The 17,321-nt window shown below is 36.3% G+C and overlaps 1 protein-coding gene across 2 annotated transcripts in view; it reads left to right on the top strand.

Moving 5' to 3' along the window:
• The window catches only part of CPQ (carboxypeptidase Q), a 434,008-nt gene extending 422,747 nt beyond the window's left edge, over positions 1-11,261 (top strand). The window contains exon 8 of one of the 2 annotated variants that reach the window (XM_054692097.1): positions 11,086-11,261. In XM_054692097.1, coding sequence (XP_054548072.1) covers positions 11,086-11,237 — 152 coding nt within the window. In that variant the 3' untranslated portion in view covers positions 11,238-11,261. Of the gene's footprint in view, positions 1-5,297; positions 5,532-11,085 lie in introns of those variants that run through there. The other variant, XM_037503727.2, reaches the window with a different exon arrangement.
• The last annotated feature ends 6,060 nt before the right edge of the window (positions 11,262-17,321 follow it).

The raw sequence follows: 17,321 nt of genomic DNA, 5'->3' as shown, positions 1-17,321 counted from the left end.
TCTGAGAGAAGAGACAGTCTTTACTCACCTTTATATCTGCCTCAGTCTTGGTCCATTGCCAGAATGTTGTAGGAACTCAAGAATTTGTTCTGTTGAGTTGGACGAACTTTCTAAACTGTTAGAACTTCAGCTCCAGGCTATCCACTGAAGACTTTAGATTATCAGCCTAGATGATGGTGAAATTCCCACCCTTTTGAGCTACAGGACTAAGGGAAATATGTCTTACTAGTTTAGAAAGAAATATCACTGAGGGAAGAAACCTCCTCAACACAGATGAAGGGTTTAATAGGTATTGTCAGTTTCATACATCTTGCTTTGATATTTGCCTGCCTACAGGCATCAGAGCTATTAATTGTCAGGGTTAATAACTAAATTTCCTTTTATTCTTTTTTCGGCCTCAGTTGCTTCTGTGTGGAACTAGTGTGAAATATGAATGAATAAGAAGGAAATTAAAATTTTATTTCAGTGCAGGATTTGGGGGGATAGGTAGGAGAAGACTTTGGCACAAAGATTTTAAAACTAGGGTTTGGGAAGAGAAAATCTAGACAGCATCCTGAGGCCCTGAAGAGCTCAGGAACAATTCCAGTGTCCAGTCCACAGGGTAGGAGGTTGGGTAGTGGGAGAGAATGCTGGCAGGGTGGTAGTCCAGAAGACCATACATGCATCATCTCCCCAAGAAATAATTGTTGGATAATACAGTAACTGTCTTTTAATAGTAAATATTTTGACCGTAGGCAAAATAAGGGGATTCCTTCAAGGTTAAAAGTGATACAGTGAGAATCTATAGAGAAAGAAAACTCTAGAGTGACATTCTTCTGAGGGTATCTAACATCCCCATTTTCCTACAGCATAGGTTTTGATGAGCAGCGAGTTCACCTGTGACAGGAGACAAACATTGTATGCTTATATAAGATATTGATTAATTTCAGACTTAAGATAAATATGTGAGTTATGATTTCTAAGGTCTCCACTGACATAATTAAAGTGTTTAACTTCCAAACCTATAGAGCTGGGGGAGAGGAGGAAAGAAAGGAGGGAAAATATCAACACAAAGAAGTCAAGAATGAAAGGGAAAAAACAACCTAGAAAACAAAATGAACAAATAGGAAGCAAAGACTATTTGACAATAATCACCATCTGCCTAAATGAATTTTACTCTACAGTTAAAAATCAAAGATTGTTAAACTAGAATTTGAAAACTCAACTTTAAACTGTATAAGAGAAACCCATAAAACTGTAAAGACAGAGAAATACTATAATTAAAATGATGGGAGAATACATTGTGGAATAATATTTTGCAAAAGGAGTAGATATAGCTATATTAAATATTAGTACAAACTCTACTTCAGGACAAAAGGCATTATTACAGGGCCTCCCCCGTGGCACAGCGGTTGAGTGCTGGGCTGCGAAGCTACCCGCAACCTCTGCAGCACCAGTTCAATCCCCGGCCATCGGCGAGGGTCCCACATGGCTCGCAGACCTCTCTTGCCGCCTGCTGCTCCCCTCAGCAGTGTATTTCGTCAGTCTGCCTGTTCTGTTCCCCGCTCTGGCTCTGGTGAATTCTCTCACCCTCCCGCACTTCTGACTGTACTCAGTGCTTGTATAAATAAATAATAAATAAATCTTTAAAAAAAAAAGATGCCTACATATCAATGAAGATGCTCAGTGTTCCTGGAAGATGTAATTCTAAATTTGTATGCCCCTAATATCATAACTTTGAAATATATGAAAAATGCTGAAACATCAAAAAAAATAAATAAATAAACACCTAAAATCACAGAGCAACATCTTCACACATTCTCTCAAAATTAATAAACCAGGCAGATAATCAGTATGGAGTTAAGAGATTTGCAGGATACAGTGAGATTTATGTAATAGACATACAAATGCACTGAAAGCACAGTCCTTTCAACAAGTGGAACATTTATAAAAATGTATCATACAATACAGAAAATCTCAAAGAAATTCAAAGAAACTATATCATATGGCCCACATTCTCTAATATTTAAACTAGAAATCAATAAGAAAAATATATGTAAAGAAGCCATACCTTAGAAAATTTTAAAAAACATTCTAACTCTTGAATCTGAGAAAAAAATCAAACTACAAATTTTTAAGAGTTTAAAATGAATTACCATGAAAATATTCATCAAGACTCACGGGACATGGTAAAAGCAATATCTTGGCAAAAATTATCCTTAACTTGTACATGAATTTGCACATTGTTTATTTGTCGTTAAAGACTGGCTGATAGACCACCCTCAAGACCTAGGTCACACATAAAATGTGCTAATTTCATTCATTCATTCAACAGATAAAAATTAATTTTCTGTTTGGAGCTATTTTATAAGCATTGGTGATAGTGAGGAACATAACAGGTCTTAACTTTAGGGGGGAAACAGGCATGGGTAGGTGGACATTTTGTATACTTGATGGCCTGTATGGACCCTTAGATTAGTCCCCTGGCCATGTGTTATAGCTTATATTACAGACAAAGTCTGCAGCTAAACATTCCATTAAAGAAGTTAGAAAGAGCAGCAAAAAAACCTAAAGAAAGGAGGGGATACATGAGTAAAAATCAGTGAAAGAAAAACTACTAGTCGCTAAAGAGTATCAAAAACCATGAAAACTGTCTTCATTTTTGTTTAAAAGACAAATGACAAACTGCTGGCAAGACTGGTGAGCAGAAAAGAGAGAAGCCATCAACAGCGAGTATTAGGGAGGAAAAGAGGCAGACACAATGCTGCAGACATAAACAAAGATAAAAACTGGATATTATTGGCAACTCTGTGCCAATTATTTTTAATAGTTGGGCAAAACTCGTAAATTCCTAGGGAAAAATAATTTCCAAAGTTAATTCAAGAAGAATACAATCATGCTCTCCTGGACCCAGCCTAAGAAAAAATTAAAAACAAAAAGAATACAAAACCTGAAGAGCACAAAAGTAGGAAAGAAATCGCATCTCTGGCCAAAAGTTGTCCCAGAAAGAAAGCATCAAACTCATGATTTTGTGAGGTGTTCTACAAAATAGTCAGAAAAAGAGTCATTCTAATCTTAAACTATTCCCTAGTGTAGAAAACAGAAGGCGCACTAGCCATTTTGTGAATTGGAGAGATCCCTGATGAAAAAAAATTTAAAAGATAACCACAGACAATATTTTTAAAGAGTTTATAATTTACAATTAGAAACAAAATGTATAAACCACCTAACAAGAGTTTGCAAAACTATCTTAAGACTTTAAAGACACTGCAGAAAATTTAAATAAATAAAAACACATATCAGCACACCATTTTCCTGGATAAGAGTACAACATAGTAACATAACAATGTTGGTTCTTCCCAAAGTGATATATACATGAACACAATTAGAGTAAAGAAAATTGTAGGGTTTTCTAATAATTCTAAACTTTATCTGAAAGAGCAAACAGTGAAGAACAGTAAGACATTTCTGAAGGAGAAGAGAGAGGTGATGAGGGAACCTGACCTGCCAGATCATAAGCAAAATAATTAAGATCCTGTGGTATCTCCACAGCGATAAACAGATACATAAAAGCCCTGAACATACACACATATAAGGAAACTTGATATATGGGAAAACCGATATAGAGCAGTGGGGAAAGGGAACATAGTAGTCAAGAAATTTTACTGGGACAACCGAAAAACAAATATACAAAAATACACAAAAATCAATTCCAATTATAAATGGATGACGTACTTTACAATGAAAAGCAAAACTTTCAAAATTATCTTTTGTGACATTAGCATAAAGAAAAATTCTTTTTAAATGGTATAACAAATGAAAATCTTAAATGAAAAGATTCATAAATTCAACTACTTTAAAATTCATCAATGCACATGATAAACATAGTTAAAGAGAAATGAGCCACAAACTGGGAAGTGCTACATACAAATTTACTACCAACAAAAGATTTGTAACTAAAATATACCAAGGACTCCCACAAATCAATAAAAACATACAAATCAATTGAAAAATGAGCACAAGGCATGAACAGGCATTTCACAAAATAGAAAACATAAATACCAAAAAGTACCTTTAGAAAACATGCTCAATATTGTTAATGATTTAAAAAATTAAATCATGATGAGATTTCACATGTATAAATGAATGAGATGATATACAACAATAAAAAATGAAAATACTATATAGCGTTACAACAATATCATGGATAGATACATCTTACATATGACTGATGGAAAAAGCAAATCACAGAAATATATCTGAAGTATTTGGTTCAAAAGCAGACCATATTAAACAGTAAATCACATATATAGTGAAACTATCAAGAAAAGCAAAAGTGATTAACACATAAGCAGAACAATATTGTCTTTCTCTAGAGGAAGGACAGATCTATGAGGAAACTCATAAAATATACTGGTGATATCTCTCTCGAATTGAATTGTGTGTCACTTTCTAATATACATTTATATACATATACATAGTATACATCATAAATTTATCTAATATACATGGATGGTATATTTCACAATAAAACACTAAGTTAAATAGATAAGACTAGAGGATAAAAAATTGAAATCAAAATCTACAAAACAAATTCAGTAGTTTCTGATGGATGAATAAGAGTTTGCAAAGAGTCCCTGAAACTCTTTCCATGGCTAGAAACTAGAGAAAAATTTCACTCAACTAAAAAGAAAATTCTAAGTGGGCAGAGACTTCTGCTGGTGCCCTTGGAGGTTCCAGGTATTTCATGGGAAATGAATGAATGATTTGAGAGGGAAAACTAAGGCAAAGGAATAATGACTTCCTTCTGTATCCAGGAAGGTAGATAATTTACAGTCGTGCAGACAGTGTCTTTTTATAAATACAAGGACATTAGTATCATTACTTAAAGGATTCTATTTCCTCACATAACAGGAAGTTGATAAATAAGCAGTGCAACGCATACTCACTGGGCTAGCAATATTTTCTAAATCCAGGCTCCTGCCGTCTTTTCACTCTGCCACTTTAGTATGTGGGCCTTAGCCCCATGAAGTCCTAAGTTTCTCATCTATCTTTCAACATAGCAGTAGGGTATTTTCCTGACTCTTGTCAATGAAATAAAGGTTCTTCTAGTACTTTCCCTATAGCCTGCTACCCACATCTTCCTAGTATGGTATCACGTGGTCATTTCTTGCTACAAGAGAGGCTAGGAAAAAAATTTGTCATTGCAGCTTAGAGCAGGAAAGAATGAAGCAGGGAAGAGTGGCAGTGGTTTCTGAGCAGCTACTCAGTAGTGCATGTCAAATACTTCACTAAGAATTCTTCCTTCTTCTCCCCAGGAGCCAGTCTGCTTGATGACCTCTATAAATATTTCTCCTTCCACCACTCCCATGGAGACACAATGACCATCATGGATCCAAAACAAATGAATATTGCTGCTGCCCTTTGGGCTGTTGTCTCTTATGTCATTGCAGACATGGAAGAGATGTTGCCCAGATGTGAATAAGAACAAGAAAGAAGTCACTTTCATTCATTTTGGTCAAGACTCCTGGGACTGCAACTGCAGGAAACCCCTCTTCACCTAAAAATTTATTCTGATTCATTTTCGAAGCACAGAGCTTTTTTTATACTTTATGTTATCATCTTTGTTGATGCTTTACAAATTTGCTTCTTAATGATCCCCACCCCCAAATATAATCAACATATGAATCACAATGGGGGCACTTCCTTATACCATCTGTAAAAATTGTTTCTACTTTGAAAATAAGGAATGAATAAATGTCTGTTATTATATGTTCACTTATGAACATTAAATTTAATACAATGACATCAGTCTCTGTTTTATATTACTAATTAAAGTAGTAGAGGGATTATATAATTGTGTCGATTATAGTTGAATATATGGAGTAATCTGACTTTCTAATATATACATTTTTATATTAAAATTTTTAATGAAATATATTTAATAATGAACAGGAAAATGATGTCACCATTTGGGATAAAAGTCAAGTATGAATAATCCAATTGCCTTATTAAAGATAAGTACCGGGTCTATTACCAGATAAATGAAAAAAGCAAATATTACTGAAATTTATATGGAGCCACAGCAGACTCTGACTAGCCAAACAATTCTGACAATAAAGAAGAACAGACTCTAGGACGTCAAACTTTACTACAAAGCTATAGTAATCAAAACAGTATGGTATTGGAATAAAAATAGACATATAGATCAATAGAATAGAATTGAAAGCCCAGAAATAAACCCACAATTATATGGACAATTAATTTACAACAAAAGAACCAGAGTACACATTGGAGAAAAAATTGTATTGGGAAAACTGGGCAATCACATGCAAAAAAATGAAACTAGACCACTATCTCACACTGTATACAAAAATTAACTCAAAATGGATTAAAGAGTTGGAAGACCAGAAACCATAAAAATGCATAGAAGAAAATGTAACTGAGATACCCCACAATAGTAGTTTCAGTGTTATCTTTGGGGACTGGACTTCAAAAACAAGAGAAACAAAAGTGAAAATTAAAAGCTTCTACAGAGTGAAACATTATTATTGAAACAAAAATACACTACTTGTTGTGAGAAGATATTTGTATTTCATATACTCAATAAGGTGCTAATACCCCAAATCTACAAAGTACTCACACAACTCAACAATATGTAAACAATCCTTCTAGAAGAAGAGCTAAACAGACACTTCTCCAAAAAAAGGAAAAATACAGATGACCAAAGGCACAAGAAAAAATGCTCATCATCACTTATCAGAAAAATGCAAATCAAACCACAAGGAGATACCATTTCACACCCATGAAAATGGTCCATATCCAAAAGTGCAGAAACAAGTGTTGGCAAGCATACAGAGAAAAAGAAACACTTGTGCATTGTTGGTGGGGATGTAGAATGAAAAACAGTATGGAAGTTTTTCAAAATATTAAACGTACATCTGCCATGTGATCCAGCAATTCCTTTCCAAGATGTCCAAAGAATTAAAAAAACTAATTTGAAAGGATATTTGCACTCCTATGTTCAATTCAGTTTTATATATATATATATATCACCTTATATGTAAAATATATATATATTTTTAAAGATGAAATCTTGCCATTTTTGACAACATGGATGGAAACTTGAGGGGATTATATAAGCAAAATAATCAGGAGAAATCCATATACCCAGTGATTTCACTCATATGTGGAATACAGTGAAACAAAAAAAACAGGAACAAACAAAACCAAATGAAACAAACCCTAGATCTGACTGCTGAATTGGGACTACCAAAGGGTGGGGATGGCAGGCATAAGAGGCAAGGGGCCCAATGGACTATGGTGAAGTATTATTGGTCCTTTGCTTGTGGGTGTGGTAACATACATCTGAAGAGGTATGAACCCGTATGCTTAAAATATTTATAGTGTTGCAAACTAATATTAGCTCAATAAAAAGTAATACAGTAAGATGTCAAATACTTAGAAAATGCAACCAAAAAGTTACCATTTACATTATCATCAAATAAATGGGTTTTACTAGAAGATTCTTTTAGGGAGAAAACTATACAAATTTGATGAAATATATTAAAGTAGAACCAAATAATTGAAGAAATATGCCATGCTAATGTTTTGGAAGTCTCAACAGTAAATTTATCCATTCTCTCCACATTCATCTATAGAGGCAATACAATCTCAAACTTCACAATGGAATTTTGGGGTGTTTGAGTTCTTAATTTTGGTTTGTTGGTTGATTTATTTTGAGTGCCATACCAATTCTAAAATGTAACTGGAGGACAGAAGGTTAACAAGAGCCAACCATTCCTGAAGAAGAAAATAAAAGTAGGGAATCAAAAGTAGCCCCGGGCCTCCCCTGTGGCGCAGCAGGTTGAGCACCGTGCTATGAAGCTGTCCACACAGCCTCTGCATCGTGGGTTCGATTCCCGCCCAGCCAGGGAGAATCCCGTATGGCACAGCAGACCTCTCCTGCCTCACCTGCTGCTCCCCTCAGCAGTGTCTTCAGTCCATCTGCCTTTTCTGTTCCCCATTCTGTCTCTGGTGAATTCTCTCACCCTCCCGTACCTGTGACTGTACCCCAGTTCTTGTATAAATAAATAAATCTTTTTTAAAAAAAAAGTAGCCACTTATTTGCCAAATATTTTCTATTGTCTTTCTAGCCAACTTGTACTTTCCTGAGTCTTTGTAATTTGGTATTACCATGTGCCTTTGGCAAAGAAATATGAGTAGAAGTGGTTATTTCTAGGTGGAAATTTTAAGACCCAGTGCATGATTTGTCCCACTCTCCCTTTCCCCCTCTGATGACAAATGATAATGTTTCAGATAGGGCCTGCTCCTGGAACCTAGGTCCAGAGTGATGAATAGGCATGACAGAATTTCTGGTACACCTATTGTGGACATGAGCAAGGAATAAATCTTTATTGTGTTAAATCTGTGATTCTTTTGTGGGGATCTGTTACCATAGCCTATTCTAACTAATTTTTTTAATCCTACCTTGCCAGATAGCAAGATTTATTATCAAACTATAGCATTTCAGATGTCTAGGCATTAGCACCAGTATAGACAAATAGACCAGTGGAATAGAATACAAAGTCCAGATCCAGAACCACACACCTGAAGACTTGATTTATGACCAGATTGATGTAGAAGATCAGACTTAAAAAAAAAAAAAAGACTTTCTAATCTACTGCACATGAAGCCCCATGAACTCTGAGGTTTTCCTCTCTTACTGGGAGAAACAGCTATTTCTGTCCTTATCTGAGCCCTTAGTACTGTTTCCTCTGTTCCTTTCACTTGTTTCATTTCCTCTGCTTCTGAGAGTTAATGCCAATGCATGCATCAGTCAGTACTCCACAGAAGACATAGGAGAAGGGTGGGGAAATCCTCTGCATTCCTTCTCTGTGAGGCTCACCTCTCTCAGAGACTTCTGTAAACACAGCTGCCTCAGTCACACAAGGCATTGAGATTCCTCTCTTCAATTCATGGCAATTCCTCACCTCTGCTTGAGTGTCCCTTCCCTGAAATACGACTGGAGACTCTTTCAAGACTGTAGTCTAGGGTGTCTCTTAAGCACCATTTTCCTTCGATTCTGGCATCTTGAAAACTGCTGTTTCATGCATTTAATGTAGTTTTAATTGTTTCATACATAAAGACAAATCTGACCTATTACTCCTGTTTGGTCAGAAATGAGTGTCAAGTCACTAAGTTTTATCTAATGTATACACCATATTCTTTTTACATTTTGCACATTTTGTTTCATTCTTTTCTTCTCCAGTTTGGGAATGTAGATTCTCAGGAATCTCTTGTCCAAGGATTTAGCTTTAGATTCCTGACAGCTATGTATCTGAATCTAAGGATGATGTGTGGTTTCTCTGGTAATCCTTCTTAATACAAAGTGTTATTTTCCAAAAAGGATACACCCAGTGTTAGATTTAACTCTAAAAACTGATGGGTTGATGGTTTACCTCTTTGTTGCTTCCTTAAATGGGGGCATTTGTGTATATTGGATCAGTTTCTTCCGTTTCTTTCAAGATCAGCAGAGGGACTTCTTAACAGGAGTATGGTCAGATTCATGATCTCCATCTCCCTTGAGCCGAAGCTGCTGTGCTTTCTGTTTGTCATCCTTGAGCAGCATCTTGAGACCATTCCTACAGATGATATAGTCCAAGATAAGTTTCATTTTGTATTTCCACTCATTGCCACCACCACCCTCTCCATTCACCCCAGAAGTTTTCATTCAAAGCAACTTTGAAAGAAATCATCACAAAGCTGTAATCTAGTCTCAAATTCCTGCTATGTGGCCAAACTGGTCATTTTCTGCTCTATACCAAACTGCCTCCTGCCTCCCTCGCATGCCTAATCCTGCCAAGAAACTAAATCCTTTCTTTACCTCCCCCTCTGTGTTTTGCCTAGATCCTAAAAATAGATCCAAGGAAATGGACCTTATTCCATCTTTGCCTTTTCCCACAAAAATTATCTATTTCCCTGGATTTAAAATATATATATAGGGTCAAATGCTAGCAGAAATGGCTCATTTACTAGTCCCACTATTGTCTCACTAGAGCAGTATGGAAGACCTGGCTACACAGGACAGTGTGAATATGTGCAGGTAGGGGAGTGTGCTGGTGAGTAGTTATCAGCACTAATAATAGTGGGTTTGGGAAAAATAGAAGAGGGAGAAGAAGTATGAAGAATGGGGTCTGGAGAGTGTTCTCATGGCAACTTTACCTGCACACTCATGTCTACTAATCAGCATGGCCCCTGGCACATGCTGTTGAATAAGTATAGCTATAGGTGTCTTTAAATACATTCCCTTATTTTTCCTAAATTGCTATCAAAGAAATTGTTGAACTAAGAAATTGTGTGTCACTTGACAGATGGCTTATTTCCTGTGCAACTAGCAGCTTTCCAATTTGACTTTAGGGTCAAGTTGCTTTTCTGATTCATTTGGTTGAGTAGACTTAAGTGCAAATTGAGAAGAGATACCCATTTAAATATTGTATAATGTGAAAAGGGTGAATTCTGTAACAGAAAAAGGAGGGGATTAGAGGAAAAGGAGGTCGATTGCTGATTTTGCCCTTGACATTGTTAACGTGGTTTTGAGGGTTCTGGTGAACCCTGGGTTTTTGAGGGTTTCTGTGAATGATTTGGAGTTAAATCCCCCAGAGTATTCCACCTTCCTCACAATAGTTACACTGATGACACCAAGAGTGTTTCTGAAAATCCCCCTGCATCTACACTGCATACGTTTTGTTGCTACACCGTCCTGTTTGCTCAGTTATGCTCACTTCAAAATAATTTGAGATGCTTTCCATTTACCTTGAGTAAATATCAAGTAGATCTTGATATCTATATCTGTCTCATGAAATATACATTCTCTCTAACTGTGCCCAAATGATTAATTTACTGCTATGTGGTGATTAGCATAAAAATCTCATCACAACACAAGATAGAAATGTTATCACTAATTGCCATTTGAAGTGAAGAATGTTTTTTGCATAGAAATTAATGATGCATGCTTACTTCTCAATTCTCTGTTAAACCAGGAAATCCAGGCTGTTTTTGGAGCAGAAAGAAATTCCTTTGAAGTTTTTCTTTTCTCTCCCATAGATGCTCCACAGTTCAGCAAAGGAGTGGTGGAGCTGTGTGCACATAATGGGACAGATGAACTCAGCTCTCACCAAATCAGGTCTTCCAATCAGTGTTACTCTACTTCAGGTAAAGACTTTTCCCTGGACATTAGGACTTTCCTGTGGCCCTGAAACTTGAGCAATAAATACGCATGTATTTACAACACACTCTAAGTGTGCTCAAGTTCTTCACACAACCTGACATTCTTATTAACATTGATGGTTATCCCAGGGCCGCTGTAATAGTCACCCCACTATAATGAGTTTGATGTCATCACAGAAAGTCTTGTTTTTTTCAAGATTTAAAGAACATTCAGCTGTGTTTTATAGCTTGATAACAATGCATCCCTAATACAGTTAGTTTTCTTAATTCTAAATACCAGCCTTCTATCCCAGAGTTGTAAGGGAACATGAATTTTACCCAAGCTCTGTCTTGCCATCCATATCATCAGCACCAGGATCACTAATACCCATTGAGACCCAATTATACTAAGAACTTTATATGCACTGCCTCATATAATCTTTGCCCAATGCAATGAGGTAGGTCCTATTTTAATCCTCATTTCAGAGATGAGAAAACCTGTATATATAGCTTTTCCAAGATCACAGAGATGGTAAAATGTAGCTGAGTGAATTTGATCTTATGACATTAGGAGACAGTTGTCTCATATTGCAAGTTTCTAACTTTAAACAATGTAAACTACATGTTCTCAAAAGTTTGACTTCTCTGATCTTACTGAGTATCTATAACACGTTAGTCCTTTTTCTCAGTGAGAACAACTGATCCCCAGGGTTCTGGTAAAGCCAATCTCAGACATGCATGGACAAGCCTCCTCTGATTGCTACAGAAGATCACAGAGATTCCAAACATTTTCTAAACCTGGAGTTGATTTGCTTGTGGTCTGTTTTGGGGGGTGGGAGAATATGCAGCATCTCATGGCTACTCTATATTCTAGTGAAAAGGTCGGCAGAGGTTCACTCTTTTAATTCGACAATGTGATAAATGCTACATAAGCAAAGCCCTTGCCTTTGGAAATGTCATCGTCTTTGGTGAAATGAGACACACACATATGAAATAATTGATAAAGAATAAAAGTATATCATAAAATGATAACCATGTATAAGAAATAAAGTGTGAGGAGGGTATTTTAAAAATGTGCCTGAAATCTGGAAAATTCAAGATACCTCAGACAAACAATTTCTGGAATAACAACCCTTCCCGCCCTCACTGTGTGGATAGATCCAGTACATTTTCAACTGGAGGAATAGAAAGTGCCATCCTTTGAGAGATATATGGGTGCCTTTGTCACAGGGTTCTGGCGCTCCAGGAAGCATGTCATGAATCAAGCACCCATTTTCAGGCTCCAAAGAAATGTTGTTCCTCAAGTCCCACCTTCCAGAAAAGACTGTGAACACAGACACTGTGAGAATATGAAGAAGATTTGAGGAACAAAAGTACTCAAGAAGAAAAGACAGACTCATTAACTTGTCAAAGCTCTCCTCGCAGAAAGCATGAAAGCGATAGATTCTTGCATAATGAGTTTTGTTTCCCAGAAATGCAGAGCATCTATTTTCTTGATTCTCATCATGTTCCAATTTGTGGCTTGGAAGGTACTCATGAATAAGCATGGTACATGGAATAGTCGAACCTGGTGGCATATTACATTATTCAATACTTGTGATATTAAATAATTTGTATTCCTCATAAATTTGAGTGTCTGTTGCTCTCAGCATAACACTTTTGAAAACTAATATCCATAAATTAAATTGGCTTCCAGATGGACATTTCATGCTGGAATTGCAAATAGTTTTTTTTTAATTAATAATAGTCAGTACACATTTTAAAGTGTAAATGGAAAATATCCACTTTTAAATATTTTGTTTTAAAATTTGACATGCATTAATTGTGACACATTTCTCTTCAATAGCTAATTATTACTATTTTTATTTTTTTTATTATTTGTATTTTTCATCAAGGTAAGATGCTTATAATATAGAATTTATCATCTTTACCATTTTTAAGTTCAGTGACATTAAGTACATTCACATCTTTGTGTGACCACCTCCATCCATCTCCAGGATTCTTTTCACCTTGAAAAACTGCATTCTGTACCAGTTAAACAATAATACTCTATTGCCCTCCACCCCCAACCCTTGGGAACTACCTGCCTACTTTCTATACCTTATATAAGTGAAATCCACAGTATTTGTCCTGTGCATGATATTACATTTAGCATAGTGTTCTCAAGATTCATTCATGTCATAGCATGTGTCAGAATTTCCTTCATTTTTCAAACTAAGTGATACTCTATAGTATGAATGTTTCATATTTGCTTTCGTCATTCATCCATCCATGTTGATGGACATTTGGGTTATTAATTCCATTTGGCTATGTGAATAGTGCTGTTATGAACATGGGTGCATAAATATCTCTTCGAGACTCTGCTTACACCCAAAAATGAAATTACTAAGTCATGGGATAATCCTAGTCTTAATTTTTGGAGGAATCACCACATTTTGTCCACACTTGCTGCACTCATTTATGTACCTATCATCCACATTTCTCTACCTCCACTTCTTTGTGTCATCTATGAAGTGTTTGTACTTATTCCTTTCAATCTGGATGCCTTTTATTTCTTCTCGACTAGTTGCTCTGACTTCAATAATGGATTTTTAATATTTTAGAAGAAAAAAAATTTTTTTAAAACATTCAAGGGCCTCCCCGGTGGCGCAGCGGTTGAGCGCTGGGTTGCGAAGCTGCCCGCAGCCTCTGCAGCGCCGGTTCGATCCCCGGCTGCTCCCCAGCCACCGGAGGAGGGTTCCGCATGGCGCGCAGACCTCTCCTGCCGCCCGCTGCTCCCCTCAGCAGTGTACTTCGGTCCTTCTGCCTGCTCTGCTCCCTGCTCTGGCTCTGGTGAATTCTCTCAGCCTCCAGCACTTCTGACTGTACCCAGTGCTTGTATAAATAAATAAATAAATCTTTTAAATAAAAATAAGATATACCTTAAAATCTTTAAAAAAAAAAATTCAAAATGCTTTTAGCTATTTACATTGACCTTAATTTACATTTTCATTAAAAATATCAAAATTTTTATATGTTGAATACAAATACATTTAAGTTTTAAGTTTTTTATAGCATACTTTCAGGACAATAAAAATTACATGAAAAATTTGGATTATAAGAACACAGCACATGAACTTGCTGAATTGAAGATAGGAAACATAAAATAAAGTTTATCACTATCAAGCCCATCCTAGTCTGCAACTTTATAGTTTGCTTGCTTGCCAGAGCCCCATAGACTGCAGGGGGAAACTTGGATTTGGAAGTCTCATCTCTAGAAGTTATTCTAGTGGGATAACCTCCCTACACTGCATTTACAAATATTACAAATAATATTATACATTACAAATCTGATTACACACCTGCTCTGCTTGGAGTCGTTGCAGTGGCTTCTCTGCACTTGGGATAAAGCTTGCCTCACGGAGGCTCTGCATGTTCTGGTCCTGTCTTTCTTTCTAGTCTCAGTTCAGATACGCTCTTCCTTTTTTCACTCTTGCCACTTTGGCTTTTGTTCTAGTTGTTCTTGCCACAAGACCTCTGAAAATCTGGTTCTTTCTCCCTACAACATTATTTTCTTGTCCCTCTTTTTTGTGAGTTAACTCCTGTTTGTCCATTGGATTCATCTCCAAGATCTTTTATACGGGAAGCCCTCTTTGAATCTTTGGACTTGATAAGGCCCAATAATAACAAAAATAATAATTATTTTGATGGTCATGCATACAGACTAACATTTATTAGATGTTTGCTGTCCAGCAGGCATATGTATCAACTTTTTCATTCTCCCAAAAATCTTCTTCTCCACTTTTATAAATAAAGAAGTTGGGACTTAAAAAACTTATGAAGTCACTTGCCCATAGTCACATTATTAATAAGAGGGAGTCAAGCTTTTAATCAAGAGGGTCTGATCCCAAAGTCTATATATTTAATCTCAATGTCATATCAGTTATCTCTTTTTTTTCTTTAAATAACAGATTTATTGATTTATTTATTTATTTTTTAATTAGAAAACATTTATTTTTTTTAATTATCAATATATCGCATTTTAATTATTTATTTTTATGTCTCACTCTCCACCTGTTTATTTATTTTATTTTATTTTTTTTTTAAATAATAGATTTTATTTTTATATTCCCCATACAATTGCAACCCCCCCATTTTGACCCCAATCCCTCCCCTCCCACCCCACCCCCCAAAAAGTGTCTCTGGCTCATAGTTTTATGTTGATTTTGATTTTCACTTTCTTATAGTTATTCATTTTCCTGGTCCCTTATTTAAGTTTTCTAGATTCCTGCTATGAGTGAGACCATCCGGTATTTTTCTTTTTCTTTCTGGCTTATTTCGCTGAGCATGATCCCTTCCAGCGCCATCCATGTTGCTGCAAATTGCATGTGCTTATCTTTTCTGAATGCTGAGTAATATTCCATGGTGTATATGTACCACATCTTCTTGATCCAGTCTTCTATTTTTGGGCATTTGGGCTGTTTCCAAAGCTTAGCTACATATCAGTTATCTCTTTTAATGGCCCTCGTTCATGATTTGTTCACTGATTTCATGTATTTATGGTTTCTGCCATATACCAAGTGATGAGCAGCTAGACAGATAAGTTGCCTGCAGTCAAGGAATTTTGTTCTAGTGGAGGAACAAGACCATAAAAAAGTAGAAATAAATAAATAAATGGATAATTTCTGTTGTGGAGCTGCACAAGTTCTGTAATACACAATAAGTGAGAAAGGCCTACTATTGACAGTATAGTGTCAAATAGTCTCTCTAAAGAAGGGAGGAGAAGCATTTGAGCTGAGTTCTAAAGGATAAAGGGGCAGAAATAGCTAATTGTCCTTCAAAATCCATTCTATCCTTTTAAATGATAACAGAGTCCCTAAATTTAGCAGGAATACATTCTCTCATCCCATCTTGTAATTCAGTACAACCATGTGGCTAGGTTCTAACTGGAAATGGCACAAGAAGTTTCCCTGGCTTCTCTTAGTGAGAGCTAGGGCACTGGGCATGCTCATCTCCTCCTAAACTCTATCTGTTAGGAGACTGAAGCATCAACAGAAGACTTGGACCATGAAGTGAACTTGAGAATGGGAGTCACACACAGCAAAGAAGCAAACAGGATGCGTTCATTCCTGATATTCTGGAGTAACAGGGATCAGCCCTGGACTGACTCCCTCTGATCAAATTTATTCAAGTCATACTTCCTATTAAAGGATGACCAGGCTTCTTTATGATTCTAAAGATTTAATATTGCTACTGTGAAGTATAGGCTATAAGCTCAATGCACAAGTTTTTAGTCATATTAGTGAATGACTGAACATCTCCAGGAAGTTATTATAGACCCCTTTGGGTGCCTTTGACTCCCAAACACAGGAAATGACTGGTTTTCCTTTTCTCTGGCATGCTGTTGGAAGGTATTTAGAAGGTGTCTGGCATGCCGGAAGGACCACTTACTTGATCAGATGGCACCTGTCAAACTGATAAAGATAAAGCCGCCATAATGCAGCTCTCTGAGAAATGCCTCTATGATATATCAGTGATTTCACAAACACATTCAAAACCTCAGATAAAACTTTTGATGTCCCTGATCTTTGCTCTTCTAAATGGTGGCTGAACAAACAGGAATCGGTCTTCTTTGAAACCTTCAAAGAGGTGAAATTGCCTAAATCAGTTTGTTGACTCTTCTCTGACTTCCAAAGGTCAGGGAAGGTTTTCTGTTTGCTCTTTCTTTCTAAGATACTTCCACATTTTCTTCTAGGTACCTTTTGTTCTAAGAAATTTAAATCCGTCTTTTATCTGTTTGATATGCAAGTTGGAATTCTCAATAAAGACTTGGCCAACTTTTCTCAGGACTGAAAGTGATTATTTTTGAAACAGTTGTGTAAACATTCTATTAGGAGATGGTAAATAGAACTTAACCAGCATATTAAGAAAATGAGTAGGGCTGGAATTGATTCTCTTAGCAACACAAGTAAAGCTCAGGAAACCACAAATGTATTACTTCATCAGAAAATCCCAGGTAAAATCCAGTGTGGAAGATGTTACGTTACCATTTGTGTGAACTGGAGCTTGATCATAGCAGTTGGAGGGATCTAAGACTGTACTTTTTTTTCAGCTGTTTTAACTCAGTAATCAACACTTGAGAATGATTCTTACTC

Source organism: Talpa occidentalis, unplaced genomic scaffold (assembly GCF_014898055.3).
Source record: "Talpa occidentalis isolate TD23 unplaced genomic scaffold, MPIMG_talOcc4v2.1, whole genome shotgun sequence".
Taxonomy (NCBI): Eukaryota; Metazoa; Chordata; class Mammalia; order Eulipotyphla; family Talpidae; genus Talpa; species Talpa occidentalis.
The sequence above is the reverse complement of the archived record's forward strand: the minus strand, read 5'-3'. Positions and strand labels throughout refer to the sequence as shown.